Here is a 16,188-nt window from a genome sequence, read left to right on the forward strand (position 1 = left end):
GTAAAAGCCTGGAGGAGCCGCAGAAGAACACGTTTTCTATAGAGAAGCTGGAGGACGGAATATCAAGCATCATATCTAATGGGTATATTCAATTACATGTCTTATATATATATTATATATTTGACAACACATTTTTAGATTTCGTGTTGATTGATTTTATTTCATTGTGTTCAATATTTGTACTTATTGTATGTATGAATGTATGTATGTAGGCTATTACTTATTTCAATCCATAAAGTTTGTTAAACTATTTTTAAAACTGTAACACTTTAAGTGATCAGACATGCATTCAAATGTTTGAGCTTGGACCAATAAAATGTATTTTATTGTGCCAGACCGATTTATCTATTTTGTATACTGTATGCTTCTGTTATGAATGTATCAATGAGTGTCCATACAGTATAATGGAATACAGGAATTATATTTTAAGTATCTCAATAATAATGATAATTTCAATCATATATTGTTTTTAGAGTGAATTTGGAACATATGTCCAAGGACCACGAATAAAATATAACTTATTGACATGCATGGTCTCTGTTTAACAAACCATATTAAAAAAAAGTCACACGATAGCAGGCTTATTTGGCTGTAGTGGTCTTTGAAAAGAAAGTCAAACTGTTGGTCAAACCAAAGTATTGGTCAGATGAAGTTATTGACCTGACTATAGTATTTGAAGAAAAGTCAAAATATCTTTAGGAACATATAAATACGTGAACAGATAATGTTGTCTCCCCTAATTCACTACAGTATGTTATACATATCTTTTATTTTGTTTGCCTTTTGTGTGCTTTCCGGTGAAACCCCGGAGCTTCATGAAGCTGGAACTTTGTTTCCGGGGCGGGGCCACACCCAGACAGGCCACGCCCCATCCCATTCGGACCACTGAGAAGTTCAGGTACCCTCAGAAACTGCACTACCCGTATCAGATTTATGTTCAAATGAAAACACTATGCCCTACATACATGTAACCATCAAGTAAATAAATGAATATAATAATTAATACAGAGGGTTTTTAATCACTCTTTTGATTTATTAATTTATTCATCACATTAAATATATAGCCTACATAGCATATGCTTCTTCATCGTAGTAGTAGAAACCAAACAATACATTAATTATATACAAAACTAAAAAGTCAAGTTAATATTACCTGTCTGAATCTTCTCATTGGGCATTGCTGCTGCTGACACATACAAGAGCAAAATAGGCCAACTACTGACAGAACACACATTTAAATTAACTTTCACCTTAAAGTCACTTTGTGTTCCATATTACTTTCCACCTTCATATCCATGCAGAGATTGATTGTCACATTCATGTCATGTTCATCATCTCAAGTGCACCAATGTTCCAAAACATCAGTGCAAGTGATTTGATTTGATGTGATTTTAATAGTCCATGTTAAAGTTCTGCTGACTATAAAGGAACAGTGTGTAGGATTTAGGGTTATTTATTGGAAGAAATGGAATATAATATTCATAACTATGCTTTTATTAGTGTCTTATGACCCCAAACTAAGAATTGCTGTGTTTCTTTTTTTTTGCTTAGAATGAGTCGTTTATACCAACATATAGAGGGTCCTCTGCACCGAGTGTGCCATGTTGCACTGCCATGTGCCTACAGTGGCAGAGAATAGACAAGCCAGACACCGAAGACCACCATATTCTCTAACAGGGTTGGGAGGCTGATCTGTTTTGTTCCATCCATTTGTGTCAGGAGTCTCATAGGCGAGTTGTGCAGATGATCTCAAGTGCAGTAGGCGGGTCTTCAGTTGTTTTCCCATCTTCCTTTGGAGGAGGCGTGGAGGCCCATGGCCACCTGAACCTGGAAGCCAGATGAGAGCTACACTATTCAATCGGCACATTAACAATGTTTTGCTTCACCCTGTTGTCAAGTTGTTGCTTTTCTTAAAGTGCACATATCTTGATTTAGATTTCTTAACACATTGTCATATTGGATACGTAATTCGATATGGTAAATGTAATGTCATGTAATGCTTTTATTCGTCCCTACAATATCAAAACTGACTAAATAATGCAGAAAAAGTCCATATTTAAAATGTTCTGTTGTTGATTATGTCTCTTGGCTTTGTGTGTACTGTTGAACACCATATCATTAGTCATTACATCTTCTTATTTGCTGTTGTGTAGACTAGTATTCAAATAGTTTCGAGGTTTCAGATTCGTAGACTATACTTTCTCTTACGCCTAAAGACCGCATCGTCACTCAAATGTGCAGACTGACCGCTGTGGGACCGCCATCTGCTGGATAGTGTCGGGCAGCGGCTGTCGGAAGGTCTCCGGCAGGAAGACGCAGAACACGACACTGAGCAACGACAGAGAACCCACAACAATCCACGGCAGGAACTGATAGTAAACCGCTGGAGACCCAACCAGACCACACCAGTGAGTTCATATATGTCCAATACAGTCCTTCCATAAAATCTTTACCAAACCGAGGGCAATATTTGGGTGAACTCGACCTTCTAAAGCCAGAAATGAATGCGTCACGAGAGCAGCCTCAGAGCTACCACCATGGACGGATGAACCCGACAGGTTAGGGGCCAGAGCTTCAGTTTGAAGCTACTGCTAACACTTCTCGTTGGGTCACAAAGAATCACAAAACTACCACAGAGAATGCAACACTACCAAAAAGAGACGCCAAACGACCACAAACAGATCTCCAATAACCCCAAATATGTCTCTTTGAATCTGTGGCTCTTGTTCTTATGCTGGAAGGGTGGGGCCCTTTACATGCCTGTGCCCATTGTCTCTTAATCCGTCCATGGCAACAACCTGAGCTAAATTGGGGGCACCACTTTGACGACACATATTTTGTCGTCATACATTTTCATATGTACTCTATGAACTCCACAGTTTAATGTGTGAAGTGAGAGGTCTCACCCAGCTGCAGCAGGTATGGAGAAACAGAGGATCCCACTCTGGAGAACATGGCACAGGTGGACATAGCTGTGTTCCTGATGACTGTGGGAGACAGCTCACCGGTGTACATGTACAACACCCCGATGCCGGCCACAATGCCAAATTTACCCACCAGCACCAGGATCAGGGTGACAGTTGGTTGACCTGCAGGGAGGAGGAGGAATGTTAGTTAATGATTGGGGGATAGAGCAATGAACCACTATGAAGCAATTGACTGTCCATTAAAGTCCTCCTTAAGACATGGGGATTCTACGAGGCACGGCAGGCCGGCCAAGCTTCGTATTGCTCAACATGGGTAATGCGTAATGAGAGAGATATTTTGTATAAAAGAAGTTGGAAGGTGGCGTCTTGTTTTTTAGCCTTCCCAAAACCACCAGAGCAAAATTGCAAGGAATCGTTTAAACCCCGTGTTTATCTACTCTAACTTGCATCGCTAGCATATGAGGCCACCAAGCTTACTACATAATTTCACAGTAGGAACCTAGCGTTAGTCCCAAAACCAAAGAGCAAAGGCTAACTACATTATTTTGTGGGATTGCAGGTTACGTTAGCAAAATCCCTAATTACACTTTTGCTTGGAATAGACAATTTTAGTCCAAATTTGTAAGCATTATGTCATGTAAGCAGCCTTCAAGTGCACATTTAAAGGTTACACTTGATCTTCAGCAGAGCTATGGAGCTTTTTTTGAATCAGTGGGAGCACAACGTGATCCACATATCTAATGCAATCTATTGGTTTTGTGAACATGAACACAAATTGCCAGTTCATTTCATGTCGGTGTGCAAGGAAAACAATGCATGGTGGACACACCGACAGCTAGCTTTACTTAAATATCAACAAAGACCACTTACAGTGGGTGGGTCGGAAGGTGGATGGACCCCAGAAACACACAAGGCCGGTGTTTGACACAGCGTGTCCCGAAGTGTCGTTGCGGTTTTGTTACCTAATTTGTGTCACAGTAGATGAAACCAATAGATTGCCTTTTGTGACTATTTGCAGCAATGTGAGGCGTTGTTGCAAATACTGTTTCCACCAAGTGTGGCGCTATCATTTTAAAAGGAGGGAAACACTATTCGACGTGGGAGGAGCCTTTGACATAACACCGTAAACTATGCTGATTTAAAATACTTAGAAAATATGTTGTTTTACGAGGAAGGAAATGCAACCACCACGTTCGTTAGACCTCCATAACATTGCATTTTTGCGTAACACTCCATTTAAAATGTATTTGAATACATTTATAAACATTACTTAATTTTAGCCGGCAGAATCGATGGTAACGTTTTGTTATCGAGAGAACCAGTGCGATGCCAACTGCCTCGGTTAGCCAACAAAAATGCATCGTCTGTGCAACACTTCATAGAGCAAGCGCACAAGCATCCCCTTTAATCCCGCCTCCCAAGCCCTTGATCAAGCCTATTGTCTGCATATAAGAAGTGGACGTAGCCACCGTGACTTCACCCATTGGTTAGTGGACTGCTGCTTTGAAGCCATGATTTCGCCACCATGGCCGTTGCCATCTTGGTTTTTTTACAACAAGAAGTGACACGAGAGGGTAGAGCTATAAGTACAAATGAATGCTGAATAATACATTTTTAGGCGACCAAAATGTGGCAATTAATTTCCATGAAAACAAACTGTGAAAGGGTAAAAGTTACAAGACGAAAATACGGATAAACACAAGGTAGCCAAAGTAGCCACAACCAAAATCATACCCTGATTTATCTTCTATGTTGCTCTAAATGGGATCATCATTTACAAAATGAACGCCATGCTGTATTTAAGAAGACTTGAAACCAGAGATTGAGATCATAAGCTCATGTTTACTGAGGGAATAAATCAAGTGAGAAGTAGAGTCATTTTCTTATAGACTATACATTCAGCCTTCTTTTTGCAACCAGAGGCCTGCTCCGGCCTTGTTCTCAGTCTCAGTCACATGAATGTCAGAAGTAAAATAACTCTGGATTCGGCTATTCATGCATTTACAGCTTTTAGGACCTAATCATTTAAACAAGGGTTATTCAAGTGTTAGTACTGGGAAGTTGATTAACCTAAAATGTATCCCAGGACGGACAACTATGTCAAGTTTTCTTCAAAGTACGGCACTTTTTTCTTACTCACTGTTTAGAGTGATCTGTATGACCAGCAGCGCTAGCGCCCCCAGCAGGGTGAAAGAGATATACGACAGGCGGCGGGGAAGACTGCGTAACGCCAGCCAGTTGGCAGCGTACGCTGGGAGCTCAACAGCCGTCAACAGGAAGTAGTTCAGGAAGGGGTTGCCATTAAGACCAGATGTGTTGAATGACAATCCAAAGTAACTCATATTGATAGAAAACCTGCAAACAACAAGAGAACAAGACTTTATCACAGTAAAAGTTGTCGAAATGAACAACGAGTTGTTGAGGTACTGTATCTTGCTCTGGATGGAAAAACAAAACAACCGTACTATTGGTAGTGCTAGCAAGGGCTAGCAAATAAAGAGGAAATGCTCAGGTACATTCTTGTGGTGTAAAAGTGCTTTAACTCACCATATGAACCACAGAATAAGTGTCATACGTCGAATGTTTGCTGTCCTCAGCAGGTCCAGAAAGCCGGGGGACTTCTCACTTGTTACTTTTTCAACCTGTGGAAAGACAGAAACTCCAGTACAACGTCCGTCATCCTTAAGTTTGCGAAACAAGGCTGAGCTTACATTGGCTGACAGGAAGATGACATGTGGAGCTTCCACTCGGTTCTCCAGAGCCGCTGACCTCAGCAGGAATTCTGCTTCCTGTATACGGCCACAAGACACCAACCAGCGCGGCGACTCCGGAATCAACCTTTTGAACAGACAATTGCAAATGTTTTGGTGAGAATTGGAGAAGGACTCTACATCACGCTGGTTCATCCATCTGTGTGAAAAGCAGTCCACAAAGGTCCAAAATGATCTGAGAAGCAAGTTGTGAAAAATGACCTCCACACTCCAAAATACAAGACACTAACACTGCGCCTTGGGCCTGGCTTTACATTTATTTTCTGAATAGGTGCAAAAATAGGGTGTTAAGTTGTACTTTAACGACACGTTCCAATCTCAACTCGTCACATATTGACGCTTTGTCAGGAATAACTCAACAAAGCTTTGGGACATGAACACGGGCCTCGAACACCAGGCTCCTTGTGGAAAGTCCTGTATTTGTTTGAACCACTTGCCCCCTGTGGGTATTTAGTTAAAAAAAATACTTCATCACACTCCAAGGGCATTTTCTCCAAGCATCTAACAATGGCACAGATGGATTTATGTTGTAGTACTTCAAAGCCCGGTGCGTCTCATATACTGTAGATGCTAAACTGCACTGCACTGCTACCGCTTATAATACTATGAGACAGGATTTTTAGAACAGTGATACGTTATCACAACATCAATTATCCTTTGGTTTTGGAGACCGTAGATTCATACGTTGTTCATGTTACAAAATAAAATGCCATGGAATGTTCACAAGTCTTTTGTTTGGAGCATATTAAAGTACAAAATCAGATTACCAGGGAGAAACATCACCGAAATTCATCAACTGGAGCCTTACATCTTTCATCCTATCCTTCATGTCAATGAAAAATGATCTGAAGACAAATGAATTCAATAGTATAAAATGCAGATTGATCTTCATAGTGTACTAAGTCGCCTTACCACCAGAGGGGGATACAGGCCAGGCCTGGCACAGCCATCGCCAGAGACAGGTGTCTCCAGCTCCTGACCAGGTAGGCAGTGACGGGCAGCATCATTACACCTAACAGGTAGGCCCACGGCATGCACAGGCTGGAGAAGAGAACTCTGATTGGACCCATCAGGATCTCTGAGCCTGTGGAGGAAACGTTTAAAAAAGTGTCAGGCAAAGCATCGGCTTTGAATGCATACAAGGACAACACTTACAGAAGAAGATTTCAAATGCGTCCTCATCGGTATCGACATGGTCTTATTCTGTTCTGAGACTTCATCGAGATAAACAACAGGGCACACAACCAGTGGAGGGAAGGACAAAAGTCAGCAGTCACAGTATCGAAAAACAAAAAAAAGCCATACCCAGTACAAACACAGCTATGTAGCAGGTGAGCTGACCCAGGCCCAGCATGAAGAAGAGCGCGATAAAGACGGGCCAGGACGGAGCGAAGGCCAACGCGCTGCTGAAGATGCTCATCGCGATGATGGCACCGAACAGTACCGGCTTCCTGCCAAACCTGAAGTACAAAATACAACAGAGTGGTATCGGCCACAACTGCAGCATGTATGTTCCTCTATTCAGATATTAATTAGAAATAGGATGGTATTGTTGGAAGATACCCTGATGGCCATGACCAGGGCAAACCATGTTATGGTATGTTTAGGTTGAATATTAGGTAGCTTTCAACTAACCTGTGGTCACGGCTCGGAAGGTAGAGCCATCGTCCTCCGATCGTACGATCGGCTGTGCAGTCCCCAGCGGGCAAGATATTGAACCCCAAAATTGCTCCAATTTATCCTTCCGAATAAACAGTTGGTAACTTGTATGGGAAGCTTCTGCCACTAGTGTATGAACTGGTGAATGCTGGCTTTTCTTGTAAAGAGCTTTGAGTGGTCGCCAACACTAGAAAAGTGCAATATAAATGCAGTCTGTCTCACCAAACCTCAAAATGATGTTGCAAGTTTAAGCTGAAGTTTTGTCCATACACTTCCTTGTCCCATGACGTGTAGCAGACCGCCATGTGTTTAGTCAATGCTTGGTTAGCTCACAGCTAACTACCAGACATACTTTGGCCAAACATTATACATCTGACTCTGTCAAAAAGTACCGGTCAGAGATCTGTCCAGAGATGAAGCATCCGGACAATCCTCCCAGGAAGTAGACGAGGGAGGTCAGCGGCTGTTTCCACTGGTCGCTGCACACCAGGTTAAACTAGAAGACAAGGCACATTTAGGAATTCTGCAGCAGACATAAAAATATAAACTGGAATAATATTACGGAGATAAACACTGGAATATAAAGCAACGGGAATGGAGGATTAACACAACAAAGAGACATTAAAAGCATGATTGGTCACCAGCAGTCAGGTATGTCACAGAGTCTTTTGACCAGATGTGCTTCCTGTTCCTGTACTTCTTTATCCTGAGTCTAAATGCCTTGAGTCTCCGTTCATCTTAAGCTTCTGAATCCCTGTTTCCTGCTTGAACCCACCGGTTCTTCCTCTGAGCACTGTCCTCCAGCATGCAACTCCTTTGAGTGTGGTCTACATTGTTCAGATTCTCATATTCTGGTTATTCAGTATCCAAATTCTTAGAGACAGTCTTCCAGTGTCCTGCAGAAGTTGTGGCATTACACCACGCATGTAGGTGAAATATGCAGGAGACACCAATCCAGTCATTTCAGTTTCATCAGCAAAGACAATGATTGGTGAACAGTGAGACAAGTCATCCTTCAATCAGAGGATCGGTGGTTCAATCCCCAGCTCCGCTAGTCCATGTCGAAGTGTCCTTGGGTAAGACAGTTAACCGCAAATTGCTCCCGTAGCTGTGCCTACAGTGTATGCATGTGTATATGAATGTTAGTTACTCCTGATGGGCAGGTGCACCTTAGCCCCTCCCATCAGTGTATGAATGGGTGTAAATGGGTGAATGATGAGAAGTAGTGGGACAGTGCTTTGAGTGGTCGGAAGACTAGAAAAGTGCTCTACAAGTACATTCACCCCTTCAGTGTTTTACAGACCAAAGTTGTTCTAAGACTGATTTCTGAATAGTCAAAACATTAATGAACAGTATATGGATAAAGGTTGGGGGTAGAAGTACAATGTAGTGTATTAGTACTCCCAATAGTCTATAGTGGCAACAGTAACAGCAGTAGCTCGGTACCTCACTGACTACAGTAGACTGGTAGTGCTCAGTACTGTAGGTCCATCCATCTTTACAGCCCTCCTGTGTCAGGTTGGAGAGGAGGACCTCTGGACTTGACAGGTTGCGGACCAGATCCAGACTGGGAACCAGGTCCAGCTGGTACCGGCTACAACTGCTCCTCTCCAGCCGCCCGGCCACCTGCTGACCAGGAAAGATAAAGTCACCATTATCCAACTTGTGCTGCAACAACAGGAGGGAGACTGAACCCAAACAGACCGCATCAGATCAAACTAGACCAGTTCCAACCTGCATGAGGCTCACCGCCCGGATCAAAGGTGTGTTGTGAATTATTGGACACCAGCTTAGTTATGTCTCAGCATTCAACCAGATTTGAAGAAGAACATTACAAATTGAAATTATTTGACACCTATCGTCACATTATTTACTTTGAAGATTCATATTTCTTATCTATTTCTTGCAACAAATAGAATATGATGAATTCTTATAGATCAAACTCTGCATCAGTAAATACATGAATTAGAATGAGCTCAACCTTGATGTTTGATTTCTATATTTAAGACACAAATACAGCTACAGTCGACGCACATTTCATTCAATGTCATTCAATTACAAAAGTACAACTTCAACAGTAAAATGCTTCTTACATGTTTATGCACCAGTACAGACAATGATGGCAAAATATAATTGTCAATGCTTTGCACACCACAAACAATATTTAATTCAACTCCATTGTAATAAGATGGGAGTTCGGGTGAACAAAGGTGAGCATGAGATGAGACTTTTTACCCTGCATGCATCATCTTCAACCTGTATGGTCAAAACCACGGACAAGGGAACAGTGAGTGGGATTTCATGCTTTTGGCTTCAGGTGAGCTGAACTTTTCAATGCGAGTCATCAACTTGAATTGCTACTATATGGAGAGGAGATTTTGTGTAGAACATTTGGAAGGCATAGACTCAGGAGCAGTTCTGACCTGTTCCTGGATGCTGGCCTGGATCCAGTCCTGGCTTAGGTTGCTGTGGTGGGGGATGGAGCAGTGGTGTTGGGGCGTAGCCAGCAGGAAGATGACGGACAGCAGGTTGTATCCACTTGGGATGATGGTGAGACAGAGCAGGAAGAAGACTCTCTTCTGGAACGAGCCCCAGGTCCCCAAAAACGACACGGACTCCTCGTAGTCCTGCATTTTACTAGACTGTACTTATACTCTATTCTATTCGACTTTTTTTCTGTGCACCTGCAGTCTATAATTCAATTTATTAAGAGCTACGACAAGCACTGAAGCAACTGATCAAAGGCGCAACAAATAGCTTGAAACTAAAAATATGTTTAGAATTTAAAATATTACTCAGATAGATGCAAACATATATAATAGAATATGCCAACAATAAGAACAAATACAATTTGTCCTAATACTACGAAAAAAAAAGAAGAAAAAAAATACAAATACTGTTAATGCACCTGTTGCAGCAGTTGTCAACTTCTCTGAGGCTTCACACCTCCTTTATCCCAGAAAAGACTGAAGAACTCCACCTATCCTCATCATGGCTCCTCCTCCTCCTCCTCTTTTCAAAAGCCTGTGCTCATAGCTCAACTTGTTGCAGTAATGTTGGAAAAACTAACTATATTAACCAGAGAGAGAGAGAGAGAGAGAGAGAGGGAGAGAGGGAGAGGGAGAGGGAGAGGGAGAGAGAGAGAGAGAGGGAGAGAGAGAGAAAGAGAGAGAGAGAGAGAGAGAGTGAGAGATAGGGGAGTGAGACTATATGATTTTTTTTAATTGTTTTGTTCAAAAAATTTCTGAACTTTCTTTCATTTTCTATTTAAGATTCTTGACATTTGTTTTCTCAGTCATACTGTGTGAGTTCATAGTGAGGTGTAATCTTAAAGCAGAAGGGGGGCTGCAGTGACTAACCTTTAGTCGGTCGGGATAAGTGTGTTTGGATCAATGCGGCGTCGGTGTTTGTTCATCCGGCTCCTCCCACTGTAGCTGTAGAGTCCAGTAGTATAAAATATTGCACCAGATCATCATGAGAATATAATAATTCCCCCATTGACTTTACTTAACACACTAATCATACAAGTCTCTGTTGATCCTTCTGAACTTGTATGTGATTGACCTCTAATCTGAAGTCAGCTGGGATATGTTGATTTAAGGCCAAACCAGAAAAGGGTGCTTCTCCTGTGACCCTGCTTTAAACACACATATTGGGAGTTAAAGATAATGCACAGGGTAAAGTCACATTACAAATACAAATACCAATCGCTAACATTATTCCTTGCTTCCAGCTTACTGGACACAACGATCTTATGGTCATGATTTAAAGGCACAAGACAGGTGCGAGATGAACGACCCTGAGGTGATACATGAAGTACTCGACAACTTTTAACTGGCCAATCATTCATTTCCACAGGGCAGGAGACACTGGGTGTTCAGCGAATGATACAAACCAGTGTAGCCAGTCCAATCCAGCCTGTCCGATGACCTCAGTAATACCAGTTTGTTCAGGAACACAAAGACTGATGCAGTTTTTTGTATTTCTTCCTTTGTGGTGGTCCAAACTGCCTGAATAAAATCATTCAGGGCCAAATTAGGTCTCACTGTTTTAGTCCATCCAAGGCTATGTATGCAACATCCTTTCAACGTGACGCTGCAGGCTTGGTGAAAAGGTTACTGTGTTTATTGTAAATATGTCAGGGAGTTTCTTCTGTCTATTGAAGAGGAAAAGGTCAGAACCTGTAGTTTCTAGTGTCTTGGCCATTTTTGCGGAAGCTGTTGCAATTTCTGGAGCTCTTTCCGCACATTAACCATCCACTGAGTCCGTGTTTTCCTTTAGATGCCATTCATTAATGTCATTCATAAGTCCACATGTGCCTTCACGTTGATGTGGGTTATGTGCCCTGTGGCGGATATGAGATGAGACTTATTCTCGTAACATTGGAATCTTTTGGGGTCCTGTGAGAGTTGTTGAGGTTTCATCAGTGGTGGAAAAAAAGTAGTCAGAACACTTGATAAAGTAAAATGTACAATATGGGGGCCAATTTATTGGTGAGTTTTCAGAGTAAGACCAACTGAAACTCCTCCCATGTGCCAATGGTGTAGATTAGAAGAACTTCGGTAAAAAAAAAAGAAAACATCCGTATCAATATTATATTACATTTCTGTCAATAGATCAAAATCAAATCAGCTAATCAGCTTTATTTAAAAAGAATGCAGGACTAATGTTTATTCAGCATTTGTTTTTTTAATGAAAACAAATAAAACAGAGTCACAGAAATGAAATGGTGAGGAGAAAAATGCTCAACCTGACAAGTTTGCATTGCATATTTGCATTCTAATCATTATTTTTTTTAAAAACAAGCTCTGAAAATAAATACTGTACATAAGAAGTGGACGGAGGTTCTCTGAAGCAGGAAGTGTTTGAGCACGTGTGAGTATGATTGACCGCCAAAAGAAAGATCTTCAGAACGCTGAACCTTTTCTCATTTATCAACATTTGGATGATTCAATTTGTGAAGCAATTCCCCTGTTTCCATTCAAAATAATGTCTGAACGGTTTAAGAGGTGAAGAGGGGTTAAATTGAATCTTGGACTTTCCTTTTTATTGCGTGTCTCAACCGGATGGGTCTCCACCGTTCATACTTATATTAATAAAAAGTCTGAACTGTATAGATATTAATCTTTTTTTAAATATCTTCAGTGAAAAAGGTCACTAACAAAAAAAGATTGGATTTATTGTTCAGAATTTGGAACGATAAAACTCACAAATCACTGAACTTTCCAACTAAACAATGTGACAGATGTGTGAAAACACCTCCTGTGGGGTAGAGAGTGGAGCCCCATCTGCAGCCGCTTGGGTGAACTGCTCCTTTAAACACTTCAATTATTCACTGTTTGCTCATCCCCTGGGGTTAATAGAAAATGAATGTTGGAAGTGATTAACTCAGATGGGTCATTTCAAGCATGGAGAGAATACACACACAAACACACAAACACACACACGTGTCATGTTTCCCATAACTTTTGGGGACATTTAATTGACTTATATATTTCCTGGAGACATGGGCCTAACCATAAACCCTATCAACCTAATCCTAACCCTTAACCTTAAACTAAACCTAAACCTAACTTTAAACCAAGTCTTCACAATAAAAGGTTTTAATTAACATTATGGGGATGCGCATTTTGTCCCCAAAATGAAGGCGAGTCCCCAGAATGTGACTGTGTGATCAATATGTGTCCCCACAAGATGGGTAAAACACACACACACACACACACACACACACACACAGACATACATTCATACATACTCAGTTTTTCGGCAAAATCATTTTGCCAGTTGAAACAAAAATGAAAAGTTGATATCATGTCAACTAGGAAACCAATCAAACAGTGCAACCCTGTTTGTTTCATTTCAGTATTACAACCCCAGTATCAAGACTCGGACCAGTATCAAGACTAGTATCAAGACTCGGACCAGTATCAAGACTAGTATCAAGACTCGGGCCAATATCAAGACTCTCAATATTGCTGATAAGGAAGCGAATAGAAAAGCAACAGCTGAACTGTACATTATTGCATCATGATGACATCATCGGACAGAGGAGGAAGTTTAGTTGACGAGTTTGGAGGTTGGTTTTACACACATCATCAACATTTGTTTTGACACTTTGTTTTCTTTTTACTGTTTGCATGTTGATGAGATTGATGAGCGTTACTGCCCCGTGAGACCATAATACTGCATAGATAAACCCACACACACAGACACACACACACACAAACACACACACACACACACGCTTACACACACACACACACACACACACACACTGTCCTTAAACCTGGTTGTTCATTATTGGAAGACTGAGATGCTTCAAGTTGTTCAGGAGGAGGCAGGAAGACAGACTAGAAAACATCGACCATTTGAAACCATCCAAAAAAATTATCGCCACTCAATCTGCCAATTTCTGACTGTATTATTAATAAGTTGAATCGGTCTGGTTGTCTTTTCATTGTCACCTTCTTAAGCTCTCATTTCTGAAACACCAACATGTTTAGGTGGGGACTTTGTATTAAGAAACATAAATTTCTTCATAAAGAAATAAATGTGTTAAACATCCGCTTTAAGTCTACTGCCAATTAGAGTAAATGCCCTTTCAGCAACCTTTCCTCAGACTCCCCCCCCCCCCCCCCCCCCCCACCACCCCCACCCCCCCACACACACACACACACACACAATCAGAGAAGAGCCACCAGACAGAAGTGGACTCCCCACAAAAAACACCCACAATTTGAAATCGATGGTGAGGCAAGACAATATGTGGATGTTGAGCAGGGAGATTCAGTTTCTGGGACAAAATAATCTCAACTCAAATGTCCACGTGAGCTTTTTTTTCCCTGAGCTTTCAACCACATCGAGCCTTCTTCAGCGACTGGAGCTGGCTCACATGAGCTAAGTCTGTTACATGAGGAAGAATGATACAAAATCAAGCTTAAAGACAACCCCTGATTAGGATAGAGAAAGTTATTGTTTCATTTATGACAGCAAAGAAAAGGGCAGTGTGAGGAAATGTAGGGTTATCAAGATATCCTCTGCGGACTTTACAAAACCTGATCTTTTAAGTCTCGCTCTTGGCTGCATTTAAACTCGAGTATTTAGTGCAACGCTTGGGAGCGTCTGAACAGACCAGTGAAGAGAAAACACTAACGAAGACCATCCGCTGTTCGTCCTCACATTTCTAGGTCTACTATCCAATTTTGTCCAGTGTGATTTCAATTTTTTCATTATTTTTTGATTAATCATTTTATTTACGACTGTAGAATACACAAGTACCTGTACATAGACAAGTATATATATATCTTTCCCTGTCTTCATTAACTTATGATTGAAATGTTTTCTCATTTGGAGATAACGTTTCACATTTAAGGACAGCTTGGGTCGGTGATCGGGCATTTCAGCTCATTTACCCACATGCAGTAGTTAGTCGTTTTGATCTCTGCTCAGATGTCAACAGTTATAGCTGCTGAGTGTATATGCTTGTATTGAGATGGGGTGCAAAAAATCAATAATAAATAGACAAATACAAATACACCTCAGCTATAAGACACTGAATGAATATAACATAATCTGTATGGAAACACCGGAATCAAAACTAGTGAAAAGCATTGACTGGGAAGAGGTCAAAGGTCATCGCCAACTGAGTCAGTGGGTGGCCGGAGAAAGATCAAGGAGGACCATCAACGGCCGAAGTCAGAGACAGCTGCGGTTGATGGCTCAGAATAAAGTCACACGTAAACAAGGTAATTATTAGCTGCTCTTTACTCCTAACTCGGAGCAGAGCTCAAAGTGAGCTGTGTACCCTGAAGGTGGCGCTAGAGGAACGGTAACGGGTGCCAAACAAAGTGTTGGATGGACGGAAAGATCATGGCGTTGTTTGAAAGTTGTGACCAAGCTTTGGGTTGATATTTACAACATACACTGTAAAGTAACTTATCGGAGCTCAGACAAAATCAAACGGGAGAAATGTTTATATGTTCTTTTTCCTCAAGGAGAGGGAATAAGCTTCATTCAGAAAAAGCGTTCCTTTGTTGTGGCAGGCTGTGAAATGTCCCGTTGACATGTTAAAAGTCTTAAGAGGTTCCTCAGGTCCAGGAAAAGTTGCTGCTCATAGTTCTGGTCAGATTCAGAAACAGCGGGAAGGTGAAGACTGAAACCGACCGAGCGTTCACACCAGGCAACAGTCAGGACGAAAGGCCTCTTCCACGGTAAAACCAGGAAGTAGCCAGGTCCAGAGTCGAGAGAGAGTCCGTAACACGCGGGGCAGTGGAGAGGACAGCAGGTATAAGGAGGAGGCGTCCGTGGACACTTCATTTCAAACTCTGGTTCCAAACATACAGCGAAGTTGAGTCAGCGAAAACCAATTGTCCCCAAGGTTTTAGAGCATTTGAATGGAAGGAGCTGTTGAAGCTGATTTTGGTTTTGGATCTTGTGGGTTTAATTAGTTGAGCCTCTTCTCGCTGCTCCAGTAAAGGATGATTCCTCTCTATTCCACCTTGGTCGGGCTGTAGCCGCCGTTGAGGACAGGTGACGTCCTTGGTGATATTTAAAGGTTACATGCCATCAATTACACACATAATACATATTTAAAGTTTTATAAAGCTGAGTTTACTCATTTAGTTCATTATTTTTTGGGCAACAAACATTATAAATGATAGTTGAAGGGAATTAGTATCCACCAGATGTACATAGCTGGCTGGCACTGGATAGACACAACATCGAGGCTCCCATAAAAGCACTATATTCTTTGTGTTTGTGTAATTTTTGCTAATATCTACATTGTTTAGCTGTTTTATAAAGAGTTGTTGTTTTTTTAAAACTTTATATTT

At 41.4% G+C, this 16,188-nt stretch overlaps 1 protein-coding gene across 1 annotated transcript; it reads right to left on the reverse strand.

Annotated features, from left to right (window-relative positions):
- Positions 1 to 1,724: 1,724 nt before the first annotated feature.
- Positions 1,725 to 9,990, reverse strand: LOC117750814 (solute carrier family 22 member 5-like). The gene is made up of 11 exons (XM_034562189.1): positions 9,781 to 9,990; positions 8,804 to 8,986; positions 7,750 to 7,853; positions 7,004 to 7,158; positions 6,611 to 6,782; positions 5,639 to 5,765; positions 5,475 to 5,569; positions 5,068 to 5,282; positions 2,907 to 3,089; positions 2,248 to 2,383; positions 1,725 to 1,827 (listed from the first exon to the last, which is right to left on the reverse strand). Exons 1-11 carry the CDS (start codon positions 9,988 to 9,990, stop codon positions 1,725 to 1,727), a joined length of 1,683 nt encoding a protein of 560 aa, XP_034418080.1.
- Between the last annotated feature and the right edge of the window lie 6,198 nt (positions 9,991 to 16,188).

Source organism: Cyclopterus lumpus, chromosome 21 (genome assembly GCF_009769545.1).
Source record: "Cyclopterus lumpus isolate fCycLum1 chromosome 21, fCycLum1.pri, whole genome shotgun sequence".
Lineage (NCBI taxonomy): Eukaryota > Metazoa > Chordata > Actinopteri > Perciformes > Cyclopteridae > Cyclopterus > Cyclopterus lumpus.

Coding starts and splice junctions, on each gene's coding strand:
- LOC117750814 (XM_034562189.1), bottom strand. CDS start 9,990: ATGCAGGACTACGAGGAGTCCGTGTCGTTTTTGGGGACCTGGGGCTCG. Junction 7,159..7,749: donor TCTGGACAGATCTCTGACCG/GTACTTTTTGAC, acceptor TTTGTACTTCAG/GTTTGGCAGGAAGCCGGTAC. Junction 6,783..7,003: donor CATAGCTGTGTTTGTACTGG/GTATGGCTTTTT, acceptor TTTCCTCCACAG/GCTCAGAGATCCTGATGGGT.